The 17,098-nt window shown below is 39.5% G+C and overlaps 3 protein-coding genes across 3 annotated transcripts in view; 2 read left to right on the top strand and 1 right to left on the bottom strand.

Annotated features, from left to right (window-relative positions):
- Positions 1–4,096: 4,096 nt before the first annotated feature.
- Positions 4,097–7,360, bottom strand: rbis (ribosomal biogenesis factor). The gene is made up of 4 exons (XM_032503742.1): positions 7,155–7,360; positions 4,914–5,029; positions 4,706–4,822; positions 4,097–4,619 (listed from the first exon to the last, which is right to left on the bottom strand). The coding sequence occupies exons 2-4, from the start codon at positions 5,022–5,024 to the stop codon at positions 4,551–4,553; spliced, it is 297 nt and encodes a 98-aa protein (XP_032359633.1). The 5' UTR covers positions 5,025–5,029; positions 7,155–7,360; the 3' UTR covers positions 4,097–4,550.
- A 247-nt stretch (positions 7,361–7,607) lies between these two features.
- rad51b (RAD51 paralog B) lies at positions 7,608–8,980 on the top strand. The gene has a single exon (XM_032503740.1). The coding sequence runs from the start codon at positions 7,832–7,834 to the stop codon at positions 8,900–8,902; it is 1,071 nt and encodes a 356-aa protein (XP_032359631.1). The 5' UTR covers positions 7,608–7,831; the 3' UTR covers positions 8,903–8,980.
- A 1,988-nt stretch (positions 8,981–10,968) lies between these two features.
- Positions 10,969–17,098, top strand: part of LOC116672106 (carbonic anhydrase 1) — an 8,106-nt gene continuing 1,976 nt past the window's right edge. Inside the window, exons 1-6 of the mRNA XM_032503741.1 lie at positions 10,969–11,243; positions 11,505–11,702; positions 13,402–13,520; positions 13,980–14,072; positions 14,196–14,258; positions 14,357–14,512. Of these exons, the coding sequence (XP_032359632.1) occupies positions 11,216–11,243; positions 11,505–11,702; positions 13,402–13,520; positions 13,980–14,072; positions 14,196–14,258; positions 14,357–14,512 (657 nt within the window). The 5' untranslated portion in view covers positions 10,969–11,215. The remainder of the gene's footprint in view (positions 11,244–11,504; positions 11,703–13,401; positions 13,521–13,979; positions 14,073–14,195; positions 14,259–14,356; positions 14,513–17,098) is intronic.

Below are 17,098 nucleotides of genomic sequence, written 5' to 3'. Positions count from 1 at the left end.
TGTGGCTGGCACTTAAATACTTTAACTCAGTGGGACGTCCTCTTAATCAAGACTTTTGACTTTTACCCCAGATGCTAAGAACAACAAATGTAAAAGCTTTAATGAAATTATAACATGCTGAATCCCTACTCTTCTAAAAACACCAGTCTTTCTAAAATGCTAAATTTATTCAAAATGTATTAATTAATGTTTTCTTGGTCGGGTTCTAAGATGGTAAATGGAATGCGAAGACTGGTTTTTGCTGTCCTTTTATTTGCTCCTGCTCAGTTTTTTAGATTCAACATGAATTCAAATTAAAATGCTAGCTCAATGCCAGCCTCATCATGTCAGTCAGTGATGTTATTTTTTCTTTGGAAAAATATCACAAGCATGTGCATGTTTGTGATCTGACATTTGGAGGGATGGACTCTCAATCAAACAGCAAATCACACAGAGGGCACAGTAGCAGCTAGAAATCCCTGACTGTAACATTGAAGATTATAGAAAAACATACAGATTCACCCGAGATAAGTCCGCAGGCGTGAGAGCTGGAGGAGAATTTTAGGACATTGCTCCACTGGTCTGAACAGCCAACTTGAATCATAATTTGAATCTTGGCGAGATCACTGGTTGGCAAAATGCCTTTAAAGACATTAAAAAGGGAGATTTGAAAGTCTACTTCATGAAAAAGGGCTCCATTTTTGAAGGGGAACATTTTTTTTTTAATGACAAAATGTGTTTCAGTAAAGAGACTCTTTTATGAGTAAATTTACAATAACATATTTCCTCTTGTCAGACTTTTATCCTTTGCTGCAGAGTGATACATTTTAATTTAATAGCCATGTCAAGATACCGTTTCACATTTCATCATGACTTGTAATTTTACTTTGAATGGCATTTTGACCTTTTCAAAAATCATAATTCCACATGTCTTTCTTTCAAAGTCAGGGTTGATGTGCTTTCAATAGCTCACCATGTTCTCGTTTTAAAAAGCAAAGCTGTCATAAAAGCATTCGCCATTTAAGAGCATATTCCATCAAGACATTGAAGCTTACAATAGGCCCTTGCCCCCTTACGGCATTTGTAAAAAGTGGAATAGGAAGAAGATAAGAGACGTGTATAACACCATCAAGGCATTAAAAAAACCACTGACGTCTGGCTTGTGACAACGGCTGGGATCTGAAATGGCTGTGGAAAGCAAATCTGCATGGGCAAACAAGCAGACAACACACACGCACTTGCTGTGTACGAGACAGACAAACAGTGATTCTTATTTCTGTCACAGGGAGAAGTGCAGGTGCTGTAACCTTTTGCTGCTAGTCCTGTCAGAGTGAAAAATCCAGCTGTGTGGTGGGAATGACATACTGAAAATAGGCCTTCAGCTTCTTATTGGCATTCAGGAAGCCTAACGCTTTACTCACACACACACACACACACACACACACACACACACACACACACACACGAGAGAGAGATCCACTTCCTCGCTTGTCACCCTGCATATTGATAAGCCCCATCCAGAGCACCATCTTGTGGACATTTCCACCTCTGGTGGTTGTCTAAAATGTCACTTTTGATTACATCCTATTAAGCAACTGACTAAGGAAGTTCAATCAAAAGTGCCTGTTTCTTTGTTTTGCTTTTATTTATCTTAAGATGAAATTTAAATTAAGAATCTAATTAATGATATTCAGTTCTCTATATGCTTTAAAATACGGCATTATTAGCGTTGTCTGTCTCTCTCTCCCCTTGGAACTTGGCTCTTGGCTCAGTGAGACATGCTGAGTCAAGTTTGTATAGATTATGTGGTTTTGAAGTTGGACGAAAATGATAGGTTTAAAAGCAACAAGCAGAACTGCAGTATTTTTATTATACAGTACATTATTTTTTTTTTGCATGACTAACAGCAACAAAAATGACTAACAACACTCTTTGGCTGAGAAACATACAAACACACCCTCTCCCGCTGCACAGATCCAACGACCCCCTACCAGCTCATGAAGATTACATTCAAAATGCAATGTGTGCGTATGCTGGCATGATATCTGTCTCCCCAGGGTGTGTAGCGGTGAAACCCCACCGCCTGTGCTGTGGTGCAGCCATCTGGATCACAGTGGGGAGCACCTGACACCCTAACACTGCATCTGCTACTCTACTCGCCAATCGTTTCCAACTGAAAACCTTTTCCTCTCTATTAAAAGTAAATGTTTTTACGCCCTGAAGGCGTTTCTCTAATGCATTTCATACCAAATCTTTTTATATTTGTTGATTTCCTGGGATTCTGCTTTCGTTTCCAAGAACCTTTTTTTGATGCTACAGGGGTTAGATGCCCTGTTTCAGCAGCTTCCTGCCTCAGCCATTTACACATTTATATTTTTAAAGCTCTAATCATTATTTTTATATTAGCAAAAGATGAAATGACTACTTTTGAATGGGGTTGTTATAGTGACAAACTGCAGTTTCCCTTCAGCTTCAAGAAGCATTCTAGTATCTTTCAGCTCATTGTTTTTATAGCGCCCAACTTTAATATTTGGGTTCACTCTCACCGCTCTCATCAGCGTTGATTTTTAATGCACAGCATGGTGGCTGTTTTCATGGTGTAGCATTTAGCAGCTAAACAGCCAGAGACAAGGCACCCCCAGGTTTACACAAGTTAAACGTAAGACTTTTTAAGACCTTTTTAACACCATTTAGAATGAAATGTAATACCAACTTCATGAACCTACTGGCAAACGTATGTGGGATATTATGGAATATCAGAAACGATTGTCGGCTATAAAAAAAATTGTTTACCAATTACTTGAATTTAATGCATTTTATTGTAGTACTAAATAGCTTTGTGATAAAACAATAGTTATTTAATCTTTTTATAGGACAATACAAATTGTTACACCTTTTGTAAATGAAATGTTAAACTGTTAAGGCCTTATTTTTCAAAATTATATTCAAGACATTTTTAAGACTGCAGATTCTATTCTTCAGCAGGTGGTAGAGACCAAAAACAGAGCTAAAGAGAATGAGTATTGGACTTATATTAATTAGGTGGACACACACATGTCTCCAAATGAATGACAATTGACGGCTGAATGTGTAAGTAAGCAACTGTTTTCTAACAAGTTAATCATATTGACTCTAATAGTGGTGTTAATGTCAGTGATGTGTTTCTGCAAAGTAGACAAAATAATTAGTTATTGCAGGTTAAAGTTTTTCAGTACAACTACCTCCAATGAATAATAAACAAAATCACATACACCTTGAAAATCTTCTTCTAGGCTTGTTCATGTCAACATGCATTGGTTTGTTTACCAGCCGACTCATGCCTTCACCTAGCTCTAGACATATTGACTAACTAGCTCAGCCAGAGGTTGCCATGAAGACAAGCAATCAGCTGGGCACGGGTATACCCTTGCCCTCTAATGTCAAGTTTCTACAACAGGACGCAGCTGCAGCATACTGATAACTGCCCACAAGTAGAGCCAAAAAAAATCAATACTTCATCTTCAGGTGCAGTCCTAATAGAAGTGACAGTGTGAAGCCTCTGAAATAGAGCTTGTACTTACAGCGGTGGGCGGAATATTAGAAACGCCTCACACTAGGATCCAGTCCAGTACAGCAAGACTTCAAACTACACCCTCAAAATGAGTTTGATCAATGCCTCTCTGAAATGAACATTATGCTGTTTAATGATGCTACATATGTGAGTTTGAGCTTGTTATGTGAACATCTACATGCAATTTTAATGATTTCCAGACGGACAAATCTCTTTGGAACAACACACTTTCCTCATTAAAAACAGCCGTCACGATGATCTCCTTTGTGACTTCATTTACACTAAATCAGAGGCAGGAAAAGCATAGAGGTGTAAAAACCTTGAACTGGTTTGCAAAACAAAGAATACAGCGCACGTGGTCGTACCTTTCCTTTTGAAAATGTTCCGTTTTATTACCTTTCATAAGTCCCCTTTAATTTCATTCAACAGTTTATTCAAGAAAACAGTTTACTGTCAAATCAACAGAATATGAATTAGCGGCTACTGTGTTGTTTCAGCCTATTTTCAAGCAAAAATGCCAAATGTTACCTGGCTCCATTTGCTCAAATGTGAAGTATTTGCTGATATTATTTGTTATATATGATAATTAACAGTATGTTTTGTTAGGGACTGTTGGTTCTTTGTTATGGATATTTTTCACTAGTCTACAATTAATCAAGGAAATAACCAGCAGCTTAATTAATAAGGAAAATAATCTTTTGTTGCAGCCAAGAGAAAGCAAACATTTCTACACCAAAGAATATTCATGAATAAAATTAAAAGAATATCCTTTGTTTCTGAAACAATATCACATATGTCTTTCTTTGCATTGAATATACAGAATGCTTACAATACACACACACAGGGGTTTCCTATCGTGCAAAAACCTCTTTTTATTTTCATCTTATCTACAGTCCTCATTTTGGCATGAAATGTCAAAATGCATTGGAAGTAAACTGACTGACATGTCCAAAACGGAGAGACATACAGTTCAGCTGGTCACTGTGTTTGTCCTTTATGACAGTCCCGCTGTCATGGTCCATTATAGCTGAGAGAAGAGTTGAGCCGCATTGTCAACGTTTACAGATTCCTTTGGTGGCTCTCTGACAACCTAAAAAAAATAGACAAAACATAATTAGTAAGAATTATATGAAAAGGATTAAAACATGATTTTAAACATCAATAATGGACACCTACCTGTGTTTGTTTCTTTGGTTTGGGAGCAGCAGCTTTTGAAATGCTCCTAACATCCCCCTGGACTTCTGTGAAGATCTGATTGAGGTTCTCAACCTTCTCATTCTTCACTGCATTGATCTGGGAAGCCACAAGTGAAGGTACGCTAGAGCAGGTCCAACATACAAAAGAGAAGAAAAAATATGCAAAAAAAAAAAAAAATAGATCTTACGTGTTTGAGCGTTGTCGTGACAGGTTTCGCTTTGTTCTTGGGCTTCAAGTGCTTGTTAGCAACTTGAAAGACGTTCTTCTGCTTTTTCCCCTTTTGTTTATTCTTCCCCATGTTACCTGCGGAGACAACGCCAGTCAGCTTGGATGAGCGCATGGGATGGTACTTCCTTTCAATTCCTCTGATTTATCCTTTGTTTTTTCCTTTACTGGTTTACCCTAAAGTAATAGTTTCCAAATTGATCACACAGGCTCACTATTCTAAAAAGGACAGATGTTGATGTTGAATAACGTATCGTAAATAGATAAATAAATGTCCTTCCTTTAAATACAGGGGGCATAAGTATAGACACCCCTAGGTTGAATTCTCATAGAGACTGGCAGATTTTAATTTTTAAAGGCCAGTTTTTTTCATGGATCCAGGATACTATGCATCCTGATAAAGTTCCCTTGGCCTTTGGAATTAAAATAGTTCCAAATGATCACATACACTATACCATACCTACATTTTGGCATGGTTTTATTTCAGTGAGCCTAATAGTTGGTTTGATTTGCATTGAGAGATGAATTCATGGAAAGTGTCCCCATGCCAATATCCAGGTATGATGAATGAATGAGTATCCATGAAATTACTGGCCTTTAAAAATAAAAATCTCTGCCTTTATGGGGATCTAACATAGGGGTGTGTATACTTATGCCCCCTGTATTTTAAAGAAGAACAATTACTTATTTACGATACATTATTCATTCACAAAGAAAATTAGTGTCCTTAAAAGTAAGATTTGTCCTAATTCGTTTAATTAAGGCATTAAGATCAATTTCCTAAACATGATTTTTTTATTCCACTTTTTAATCAACTTTAGCATGGGTTCATAAACTTATGAGCACCAATGTACATGCCTCCTACACTCTGTAGAAACCTGATTAGCAACACCTTTGTTTATGCCAAAAGCTTAAGACAGTGAGTCATAAAATGTGAACAGGGTCAAGAGGTTCTGATGATATCAATGCATGAATAAATCCTTCTGAATGTGGCATAAATTGAGGACAAACACGCCAATATGTTTTCTGTTGAAATCACAACATTTAACATTGCCAGAGCTGACCTTCTTGCAATTTCATGCAGTGTCTAGACTTTTACCAAAAGTTGCACCATAAACAAAACCTGATCCCAATTATCTGACTGGTTATTTGTAGGGTTGGTGGAAAAAGAGATACATAAGCTGAGTTTAAGGCTGAATCCATTTTCTCCATTTTACCCCTACCCCTTGCCCCTTACCCCTACCCCTTGGCCCTTGAAAACAAGAGGTAAGGGGTAGGAGTGAAAACATACCCCTATGAAATGGGACACCACTTGGTTACATCACCATACAGAATTGATCACAAACTTCCAAGATGCCGTCTCTGTCTATGTCAATTGCGTGTGTTTTGACAACAGTGTCATATGCATTTATATATTTTATAGTTATTTTATGTTCACTTTGGTGGTGCAGAGGCAGATGTTCTTATCTGTGTAGTACTTAGGTCTGTTTGCAACTTCCAAATGAATAGCCTACAATGCACAAGCACTGACTGTAGTAGTATGATAATAGACTAGCGTCTATAGAACTTTTTTATACAGTACATGTAAAATACAATATAATGTGCTTTCATTAAAGGAAACAAAATAGAGAGAAATTTGTATTTACTAATCCTACAGTCAAATGCTAAGGATAATTTTGGGGTACTTGTACTTTACGTGAGAATAAATGCTACTTTATACTTCTACTCCATTATATTCTAGAAACCAATATTGCACTACATTGATTTATTTGACAACACTTGACCGTTTTATATAATTTATACAAAATATAAAGTACAAATAAATTGTATAGTATGGACTGTTGATGCATGTTTTACGGCTTAATGCATTATAATCCAGTGATGTGTATCTTAAAAGGGACATTCTGCGTAATAAGTACTTTTACTTTTGGTACTTCAAGTAACGTTATAACTTTAGCTAGTTAACAATGCTAATACGTGTATATGCTAACATGGGTAATATTTGAATGCAGAACTTGTAACAGAGTACTTTATATATATATTTTTACACTATGTACAGGATCTGAGTACTTCTTCCACCACTGGCTACGTGCGAAGGCAACTAGACAACCTTTCAGTCATAAACCAGCTAACGTTAACTGTTTCGCTAGAAAACAGCGCGTTTACAGCGTAAGGAATTAACAATTAAAATTTACAAACACACCGTAATTCAGGAGCTGATGTTTGATGTTGATATCCTCACGTGCTCGCTTAAATGGCTAGTACTTTGAGAGTGCCCTTTCTGTTACGTCATCTGTTTGCGACGACTGTTGACGTTTTCTCTATAATTTTCCATAGTGGTTTTTCAGTGTCCCCTATTTCATCTCCTAATTTTACATTTCTCTCATAGAATTTAAATCTCTTCTGAAGTTACTTAGATCGTTGATAACAAAAAATATTCAAATTGTGGAAAACTGTATTGCAAATGTATGTGTTCATGTAGGTTACCTCTTTTATTTTTATTTTCTATGTAATATTTTTTGTTTGTATTGCTTAGTATGCTTTTTATCTCCACAAGTTTGTACACTTGATGTTTTATGTGGTATTTCGGTTTACATTATTCTCTGTATACTGCGTTTTGTCGATAAAAAAAAAAAAACATGTCCCGCCCTGCTCTCCATCTCTCACACCTCTGATTGGCTTATACTGACATTCTTACCCAAACACTAACCAATCCCACTCCTCTTGCCTAAACCTAACCAACCAAAGCAGGCAACGAGTGCTAGCAAATCAGAGGGGGAGTAGGGCGGGTCATGCCTTCGCGGCTCGCCATCCTAGCAAAAAAAAAAAACTCCGTTGTTGATGTTGACAAATGTCGAACCAGTTTTTCCGTCTTAAAAAATGGCGACCAGAATACTAAAGCGAACCGGCGTTTCACAGGACATGTGTGAACAACTCAAACGACATCAAATAGAAACTTGCAAGGACCTGTTGTCTCTGTCTACTGTTGAAGTGATGCATGTTGCCGGGCTGAGCTACCGGAAGGCCGCGGTGCTGCTGCTGTCAGTCAGCAGAGCCGTTGCACCGCCTGTCACGACGGCTCTGGAGCTGTGGAAGCAACAGTCCTGTTTCTCCACGTCGTTGCCTGCTCTGGATACACTTCTGAGAGGAGGCCTTCCTCGTGGGACCATCACAGAGGTCACAGGCCCCTCTGGCTGTGGGAAGACTCAGATGTGTCTGATGCTGAGTGTTGTGGCCACTCTGCCAAAGAGCGAGGGAGGCCTGGAGAGCAGTGTGGTCTACATCGACACTGAGTCAGCCTTCTCCGCTGAGAGGCTGGTAGAGATTGCTCAGAGCCGGTTTCCAGACTACTTCAGCAGTAAGGAGAGAGTCCTGCAGATGGCCGGGCGGGTGCACCTCTTCAGGGAGCTCACTTGTCAAGACGTCCTCAACAGGCTGGATAGGTTAGAAGAGGACATCATCTCAACCGGAGCAGGTCTCATCATCCTGGACTCTGTGGCCTCAGTGGTGAGAAAGGAGTTCGACACAACGTTGCCCGGCAACCTAATGCACCGCAGCAACCTGCTGGGTCACGAGGCCTCCACCCTGAAATACCTGGCCCATCAGTTCAACATACCTGTGGTACTCACCAACCAGATCACTACTCATGTGGGATCTGAGGTGGATTCTGGGTTTGTGACAGCGGCTCTGGGTAACACCTGGAGTCACAGTGTCAACACGCGTCTTATCGTCCAGTATGTGGACGCACACCAGAGACAGATACTGATAGCCAAGTCACCCGTGGCCCCGTTTGCTGTGCTGAACTACACCGTTGAGAAGCAGGGCATCTGTATAGATGGAGATGATAGCCGGGAGAGTTTGTATGAGGGCACAGATCCAGGCCTCCAGCCAATCAGGATACAGACTGGATTCAACTACAACTTGAACACAACTACAGACTGCACTGACTAAACACAGCTTGTGCGTGTGTGTGTGTGTGTGTGTGTGTGTGTGTGTGTGTGTGTGTGTGTGTGTGTGTGTGTGTGTGTGTGTGTGTGTGTGTGTGTGTGTGTGTGTGTGTGTGTGTGTGTGTGTGTGTGTGTGTGTGTGTGTGTGTGTGTGTGTGTGTGTACTGTTTTATTAAAGCCAATGCATATTTCACCTCAACTGTTGTGTCTTTACTCACAGGCTTCTAAAAGGACAACTTCACTGAGAAAACTACTTCATTCTAATCTTAACGTTTATTAAAAAACAAACATTTTTTTAATGTTCAATATATTGTCACAAACCCCCAAAATATTACCCTGAGTCTGTGATTTCCAGTGCATAAAAGCAGAAAATGCTTTAAAAACTTTTGTTTTGGATCTGGAGCCTTCAAAACATAAGCACAGACGTTTAAATCTGTTGCAATGAATGGTTTCCTAACAATCTAATTAATGCCACACACTGTTCGCCAAATTACACTATTGCATAGGCCTACTAGTGAAATTCATAGTACAGTAGGTCTATGATTTGACATTTTAGAAGTTATCTTTGGGGAATTGACAGCATGCCATTTGAATGACTGTATTGCAGTCATAGCTATACTTACTCAGGTGTTTATTTGGTGTTTATGTCTTGTTGCTTTTAGTAATACTTAGTTCACATTCATATTTAAGTATCTTCAGGACCGGTATTCTTTTAATTTAAATGTTTATTTTTTTTCTCTTTCTTAATTTACATTGTCTTAAGTTGAATGATGTGTGATATGTTCCTCTTTGTTTTTATGTGTGTATGAAGACTCAAACAAAATCTACCTCTTGGTAAAAATTAAGTAACTTGAACTTACAATAAGATTGAATTAATTTAGCTTCTGTTGGTTATGTCCATTTGCCTCAAACCTGCATGGAGAGAATGAAAAAACGAGAAAGACGCACCAAAAGCGTTGTAGTCCCATTGACCGACAGCAGGTGTCCCCATGATACCATCCCAGCTGGGTTCACCTCAGCACCTTTGAGTTTCTGATCGGCTGAGCTGCTGTTGAACTCTGAGCTGTTTTGGCCACCAGGATGATGATCATCAGTAGAAGGATGAAAGCGATCCCCGAGACAACTTGATGCTCTTAATTGTTTAGTTTTTAATACTTGTCATGCAAATTAGGGAAGGCCTTTTGGCATAGGTTAGTAGTATGTGATTACAATGTGCTGGTCATGTGGGTCCATCATGTATTAGTAAACACTGAGTCAGCCTACCTGCAGCCCTGGGCCTATCGCTGATAAATCATGTGTCTTCAGTTGTCCTTATCTGTTTTGCAAAGCAAGAACCAGCCAGGACTCCTGTCAAACTCATTCCTAAGACAAAAAAAGTGTGTTTTATTTGCCTGTAAGTGATAACAATTACTTGTTTTTAGTTTCGAGATCCAACTGAAATTCTGCAAATAACACAACGCGTGATTCCGTGTAGTGTTGGACTCCTTTGTTGAATGCCTTTTTTGGATCAAAATAAGCTACAGTTTTAAAACCAGACAGCATTTTTTTTACAATTGATGTTACACTGCATTGCCTATTACATTGTCATCAAACTTATAGTCTGTTTGATTTACTCGTATTGGTAGCCTAGGCCTGATTGTTGGATCACGACTACAGTCCTAGGCTACCAATTGTGTGCACTGCTATTTTATAGGCCTACTAACCTTTTTTTATAATTATTTGAGGCCCTCCTTGAAGTTTTCCGTTTTAGCGTGTTAGTAGTCCAGTTTTATACATTCCAAAAGCAACTCTTTAAATGTCACACAGCTGTAGTCTGAAGGTGTCACTTAGCCTGCATTCATTTGCGTAATTCGCAGATACGACATGTTAAACCTGTTGAATGAAAGGTGAGAGTGCGCTGGGAACATTTTTTTAAGGAATATTTTCTTGCTCGTTTGTCGCTGGTCAATGCGGACTTCACCACAGAGAGGGAGAGGGAGAGGGAGAGAGGGAGAGAGAGAGAGGGAGAGAGAGGGAGAGAGGGAGAGAGAGAGAGGGAGAGAGAGGGAGAGAGAGAGAGAGAGATCTTGATTGATCCAAAGTGTTGCAACGTTGCGGCGCATCTAAACTCCTCCCGGTCATTGCAGACATCATGTGGCTAACACCAGCCCGACACACACACACACACACACACACACACACACACACGCACCGCTCACAGGGGACCCTATATAAGCTCTGCAGCTGTCAGGTGGAGGACACTGGCTGCTTTGCGCTGAGGGACGACTCGCTTTAGGGAATTACAGCTCTACATACTCATAGATCCAAAACTGTCACCATGTCTTGGGGATACGCAGAGAACAACGGTGAGACGCTCATTGCATACACGCTTTAATGCAGAGGTGACATTAATGAGAAGGAATGTTAAAACCGTCAGGCAGTAAATGAATGAAAGGACAGAGCATGCACTGTTCAATGCATGCAGACATTTTTAATTCTGCACATTTGGGGGGTCTTTTCTGACGCGTGTATGAAGCACATCCCCAAATGCGTAATTTGTGTGATTAAAAGACTCAAAACTAATAATCCTATGATTGATGACAATTTTATTATCATACTATTTTTAGGACCCGACAAATGGGCTGATAACTACCCTATTGCCAATGGACCCCGCCAGTCTCCCATTGACATCGTCAGTGGTGCATCATCGTACGACAAGGGGCTGAAGCCGCTCAAGCTGAAGTACGACCCGTCCACCTGCCTCGAAATCCTCAACAACGGACATTCCTTCCAAGTGACCTTCGCAGATGACACCGACAGCTCAAGTTAGTGGGACATTAATAATATATGAACACAGCCACTCAGTGGAGAGCCTATACTCGGCTTGGTAGCAACGCTCCAGAATCCGATTATGTCCATTGTAATATATCGTCTTAACCTGGAGAAAACACAATATCTTCTTATATTTGAATTTATTATCCCAATATCTGTAGGTATAATAAGATGAGCTGAAAGAGTATTGGACCTGGGCTATATTTTGGGTTTCGTTGCTAACAAAGACAATCAAGGTCCAGGTGATGGACAACAATAAGTAACCTGCTTAATGCGGCATTCTAGGTTTTAATGCATGGCTCCATGTGTGTTAACAGCAGCTCTCCCAGTCTCCACCTTAAAGACTATACAACTAAAGCATGTTAACATTATGTTCATATTTATATGGATGCATGGGTAATCGCGCCCCAGATTCCAGTAGCGCCAACAGGGATTTGACAATAATGATCCAACTGACAAACATTGATTTTTGTTTTATTTTATTAGATTATTTAGGTTTTTTTTTTTTTCTAAATGTATTTTGGTAATTAAAAAAATATATTTTGGTAAATAGGCTGCAAGGGCTTCGAATAATACCAAGCATAAAGCATGCGTAGACTGATTGAATTGGTAATGTGACCCCACGGTTAACCTTTCCCACGGACACTCTTTTCTGCTGCTGGTGAGGTCAAAAGCGCAACAAAAAAAAATAAAACGAGGGTTAGGCTACTCTCAGTCAAAAAAAACCGGGCTCGGTTCACTATCAATGGGCCAAATGTGCGTGGGAGTGAGTTAGGCTACTATAAAAATGAAGCTTGCACAGATTTTTTTTCCTCTTTTGTTTAATTGCAATTATTCATATAAGATTTTGAAAATGTTATTTCAGTAAGAGACCAGAAAAAGGATTTAGGATTTGGAAGATTTTGGATTGGTTGTTCTTTAGCTGATCTGATAAAGGACAACAAAGAATATGGTTACATAACCAACACAATGATGGATTATTTCTGGTGGACATTTATCAAGATGAAGGGAAAAAAAAGCACTTCTGCTGAGCTAGATGAGTTAGTGCATCTTAATCTTTGCTTGGTATTTCACTTGTTTTCCACCCTGCCCTTCTAAATAAAGGACAATCTGTAGCTGTCATTGTCATGCATCATGTGTGTCTGTGTGTGTGTGTGCGCGTGCAGTGGAAAAGATGAATACCACACAGCTTCTTTATTTTTGTAGTTTTCAGTAATGCCTTTAACTCCCACACACCTCAAATTCTTCAAGATCCGTTCGGCATTTCTTTAATCTTCTGGACTACCAAACAGTTACTGAGTGGGTGGGTGGATGGGTGGGTGTCTCAGCATTTCATAACATTGCACCAGAAATAGAATCATCTGCTACAGATCTATTTTGTATTCTCCAAATAGATACATGATGTAACACTGGAAGACGGTTTGATGTTAACAATACCTAGACATAATTTCGGACTGAGTGTAACCCTGAGTTTGAGTAGAGCTTACACAACAGGAACTGAGTCTGCTTCCATTAAATAGGAAGTCTACCACACACAAGTGACACAAGTGTGTACGAATATTGTGTAAACTCAGATGTCGGGACATGAATTACTGTTGTCTTTTTTTTAGCAAGGTATCGTCATGGCTGACGGCAGCACTACCCACGACTGGTGTGGGATGAACTGACTGGAGATTTGTGTTTGTTCTGCAGCTCTGAAAGATGGCCCCATCTCAGGAATCTACAGGCTCAAGCAGTTTCATTTCCACTGGGGAGCTTCTGATGACAAGGGCTCCGAACATACTGTGAACGGGACCAAGTATCCTGCTGAGGTACAGATGCTCTGAGCCATTATGCTGATTGTCATACTCAGAAAGCTTTAGATTCTAACAGATTGAGGTTGATATACAGTACGTGGCTCTGTTAATTCTGTTTTGTGTAAGTAAACCTCAATCTGTAAGCACACTTTTTATTACATTCTTTAAAAAAGGTTTCCAAAATGTTGGGAAAAGAAAAAAGTATTGCCTTACAACATTTTGTTTTGTTTGTGTTATGTTGATCAAATAGCATTTTTATAGCAAAATAAACTTTAAAAAAAACATCCATCCCATCCTCTTTTCAGTTCAATATCTACTGTTAGATTTAAAAAAAAAGTGAATTTAAATTAAGTGCATGAAAGGTCCAGTTACCAGATCCGAAATGACAGGATTTCCACAGTTCTGAAAATGGATCATAAAAAAAAAGATTACTTTGGAAGGGCTTTGCTTATTCTTTTTTTCATTTATTCCCAGCTCCATCTGGTGCACTGGAACACCAAATACGCAAATTTTGGTGAGGCTGCTAGCAAGCCTGATGGGCTTGCTGTTGTTGGAGTATTCCTGCAGGTCAGTGACGATTAAAGCACGTTGTTCAGTATTAGTGCAATCAGTATAACACACTTGTACTGCAATGGATGGTACTGTTTGCCGATGATGATATAATTAACCTTCAACGTTATTATATTTCAGATTGGTGCTCAAAATGCCAGTCTTCAGAAGATTATTGATGCCTTTACAGCTATCAAGGCCAAAGTATGTTTCTATAATAACCCCATTCTCTTGCATTTAATGATTTATGATAAGGTAGTTCACTGACCTTCTCTCTCTGTTTTTTTCTGTGTTGTTTTTAGGGCCAGCAGACCACTTTTGCTGGATTTGACCCTTCATCCCTGCTCCCTGGTTGCCTAGACTACTGGACATATGAAGGCTCCCTGACCACACCTCCTCTGCTGGAGAGCGTTACCTGGATTGTCTGCAAACAGCCAATCAGTCTCAGCGCTGACCAGGTATGGCCAGCTCTCAGCGTCCATTCAGTGGTAGCGAGAGGGTTGGCTCCGAGCCCACGGTATAGAGTAGCCCTGTCTGAAAACCCTCTCTCACACTACAATCAAAATCAAGGGCTTGATTGTTCAGTGATCAGCTGCATGGCTGAACTGAGAAGAAAAAAAACTTTGTTATGGGAGGAAAGGCAATACAGGAGCCCATTTCACTTTCAAGATGAAAAAAAGCCACATAGAGAATGGGGCCGAACAAGGGTTCACATAGATGCTGTTGCTTTACCACAGTATTTCTCTTTTAGTATGTTTTGAGTAAACAGGAAATGTCCATCACGTTCCAGCAACATGCATCACGTTCTCTACTGTAAGAGACGTAGTAGCTGCAGTCAGTGTGTGATTTCATCCATAACTGAGTAAACACAGCAGAATTACCCCTAATCCTGCCACTGCACTACCAAAATGGATATCTGACTTCTAACCACCCAGTAATCTGAACTAACAGCCCCTCTAGACCGGTTGGAGTCTTTAAGCCCGCAGCGAGTAGGTGTATCAAAGGTAAACATGTGAGATGTGTTGACATAACCTTCAGACTTGGTGCCATATAAGGCAGGCAGATAATGGCATAGAAGTCATTAATTAATGGTTTCTCATCAGATAAGAAGTTCAATTTTTTTTATCCCAGTAGAGAATAGTTACCCAATCAATACAACTTACTCATGTGGCTGAAGAAGTGTGAATACTTTAGACCAATTCATTAACCAGAGTTAATGATAAATCTCTTAAATAGGTCATCTGACACCATGCTGTAGCAGCTGACCTGTTTTTCTTGCCATGCCTGACTGAAATATTTTGACTCTTTGGGAAATGTGCTTATTTGCTTTTCTCGCCGAGAATTAAGTGAGAAGGTATTCTTGTTATATACCACTGTCACGTTTGTACGGTAAATACGAAACCAACGCCAGCAGCCGGTTATCTTACCTTAGGTTAAGACTAGAAACAGCTGTTTCTTCACTGAAAATAGATTTTCTTTTTTGCACGAAACACATTCAGCTTATGAAATATGATGCATCATCATAATGTTGGTAATGTAATTCTGAATGGAAGACTTTGACATTTAATGAACTATATGTGACACTTTAGTGTTGCTGCTTTTATGAGTGATTTTGGGAAACACATTTATTTGCAACTTGCCAAGACTTAGACAAGATAAACGATACCACTCCTATGTTATATGTGACGCTACGGTCAGGAGGCAACTATCTTAATCTTAGCATGAAGAGTGAAATCAGTAAAAAAAAACACAATTTGTAGTTTTTTCACTTTAGTTTTTGTACATATTAAACTAAGGAGATTCAACATTTTAATCAGTGACGTGCTGTGGTGTTAGTAAGAGGCTATGCATTGAGTTATGAAAGCTAGATTACCTAATTTATTGTTTAGGCTAATACTCCATCAAAACAGCTAAACGTTACGCACAAGCGCGGCACACACGTCTGGTCGATATCAAGAAATTTCCAATCAGGGTGACGTATTCTCTCTCACTCACTCACTCACTCACTCACACACACACACACACACACACACACACACACAAGTTAATGTCCAGCATCAGAATGCAAGTTATGCAACCATCTTTGTTCTCATTATTGCACAGCGGCCAATTATGTTTGTCAGTCTCAGTCAGCAACAATGAAAACACACACTGCTCATTGCCACGAAAAGCAAGCTCTTGGTTTGCAAGGAAGCGGGTCGCATTTATCAGATCCTTCAATACCTCTCGGTTTTCCTTTACCTTTTCATTATGGTAGATTATATTCAGCCTCTTTTGCTCGTCAAGTGCAAGGTTGATCCGAGATTTACCGAAGGTTTTAGCGTAATTTGACACTGCATGTGAGCTGATGACTTTTCATGCTTGGTTAAAGCTGTGAGCAGGTTGTTCACATCACAATACCCTGTTGGAGTCCAAACAGTCTGACTAGAAAAAAGCAGGCAGGGATAGCAGTAGAGCCGCTGACTGTTAGCACAGCCACATAGTTCTTTTCTTCCATACCAGTCAGTTTGAAACAATCGGACATTTTTTTGTCCCTTTTGCTGCAGTAGTTCATCTAAGGCTAGCGTAGACCGCCCTCTTGCTATTAGCTCTTTTTTTTTTAATTAAAATTGAGTTTAGAGAAATTTCTCAACACTGTGATATCGGCGGACACCGCTGCTGTCGTTTTGACTTTCGCGGTGTTGCGCTTACAACGTAGCGGGTGTAATGACGTCAGCTACGCAAAGGTCCAATTATGTCTCAATTTTAATTGGTCCGTGTTCTATATGTAACAGAGATGATTACTGGCATAACACATTGACGTGCAAAGGCACAGCAGAGTTGTGCTTTTTGCCGTACATGTTGAAGAATACAGGATTGAAGTGCGCAAGCGCGACATTGGTTTTTCGCTTGAATGGACAGTAAAAGCACTGCTTATTCTACCATTTTCTTCTGTTTGAATATGCAACATTTGTCATCACAACATCTTAATAATTGGAATAACGCGCATATAAATCACAAGACTAAAGAGTTAAAATACAAATACAAGTTTATTAAATACATTT

This window comes from Etheostoma spectabile, chromosome 22 (assembly GCF_008692095.1).
Source record: "Etheostoma spectabile isolate EspeVRDwgs_2016 chromosome 22, UIUC_Espe_1.0, whole genome shotgun sequence".
Classification (NCBI taxonomy): domain Eukaryota; kingdom Metazoa; phylum Chordata; class Actinopteri; order Perciformes; family Percidae; genus Etheostoma; species Etheostoma spectabile.
Note: the sequence above shows the minus strand (reverse complement) of the source record. Positions and strands in the feature narration are given on the sequence as shown.

Excerpts from the sequence above, each read along its gene's own strand:
- rbis (XM_032503742.1), bottom strand. The coding sequence starts at position 5,024 with ATGGGGAAGAATAAACAAAAGGGGAAAAAGCAGAAGAACGTCTTTCAA. Across the intron at positions 4,823-4,913 it reads TCACGACAACGCTCAAACAC|ATCAATGCAGTGAAGAATGA; the intron begins GTAAGATCTATT and ends GTGGCTTCCCAG. Across the intron at positions 4,620-4,705 it reads AACCAAAGAAACAAACACAG|GTTGTCAGAGAGCCACCAAA; the intron begins GTAGGTGTCCAT and ends TATTTTTTTTAG.
- rad51b (XM_032503740.1), top strand. The coding sequence starts at position 7,832 with ATGGCGACCAGAATACTAAAGCGAACCGGCGTTTCACAGGACATGTGT.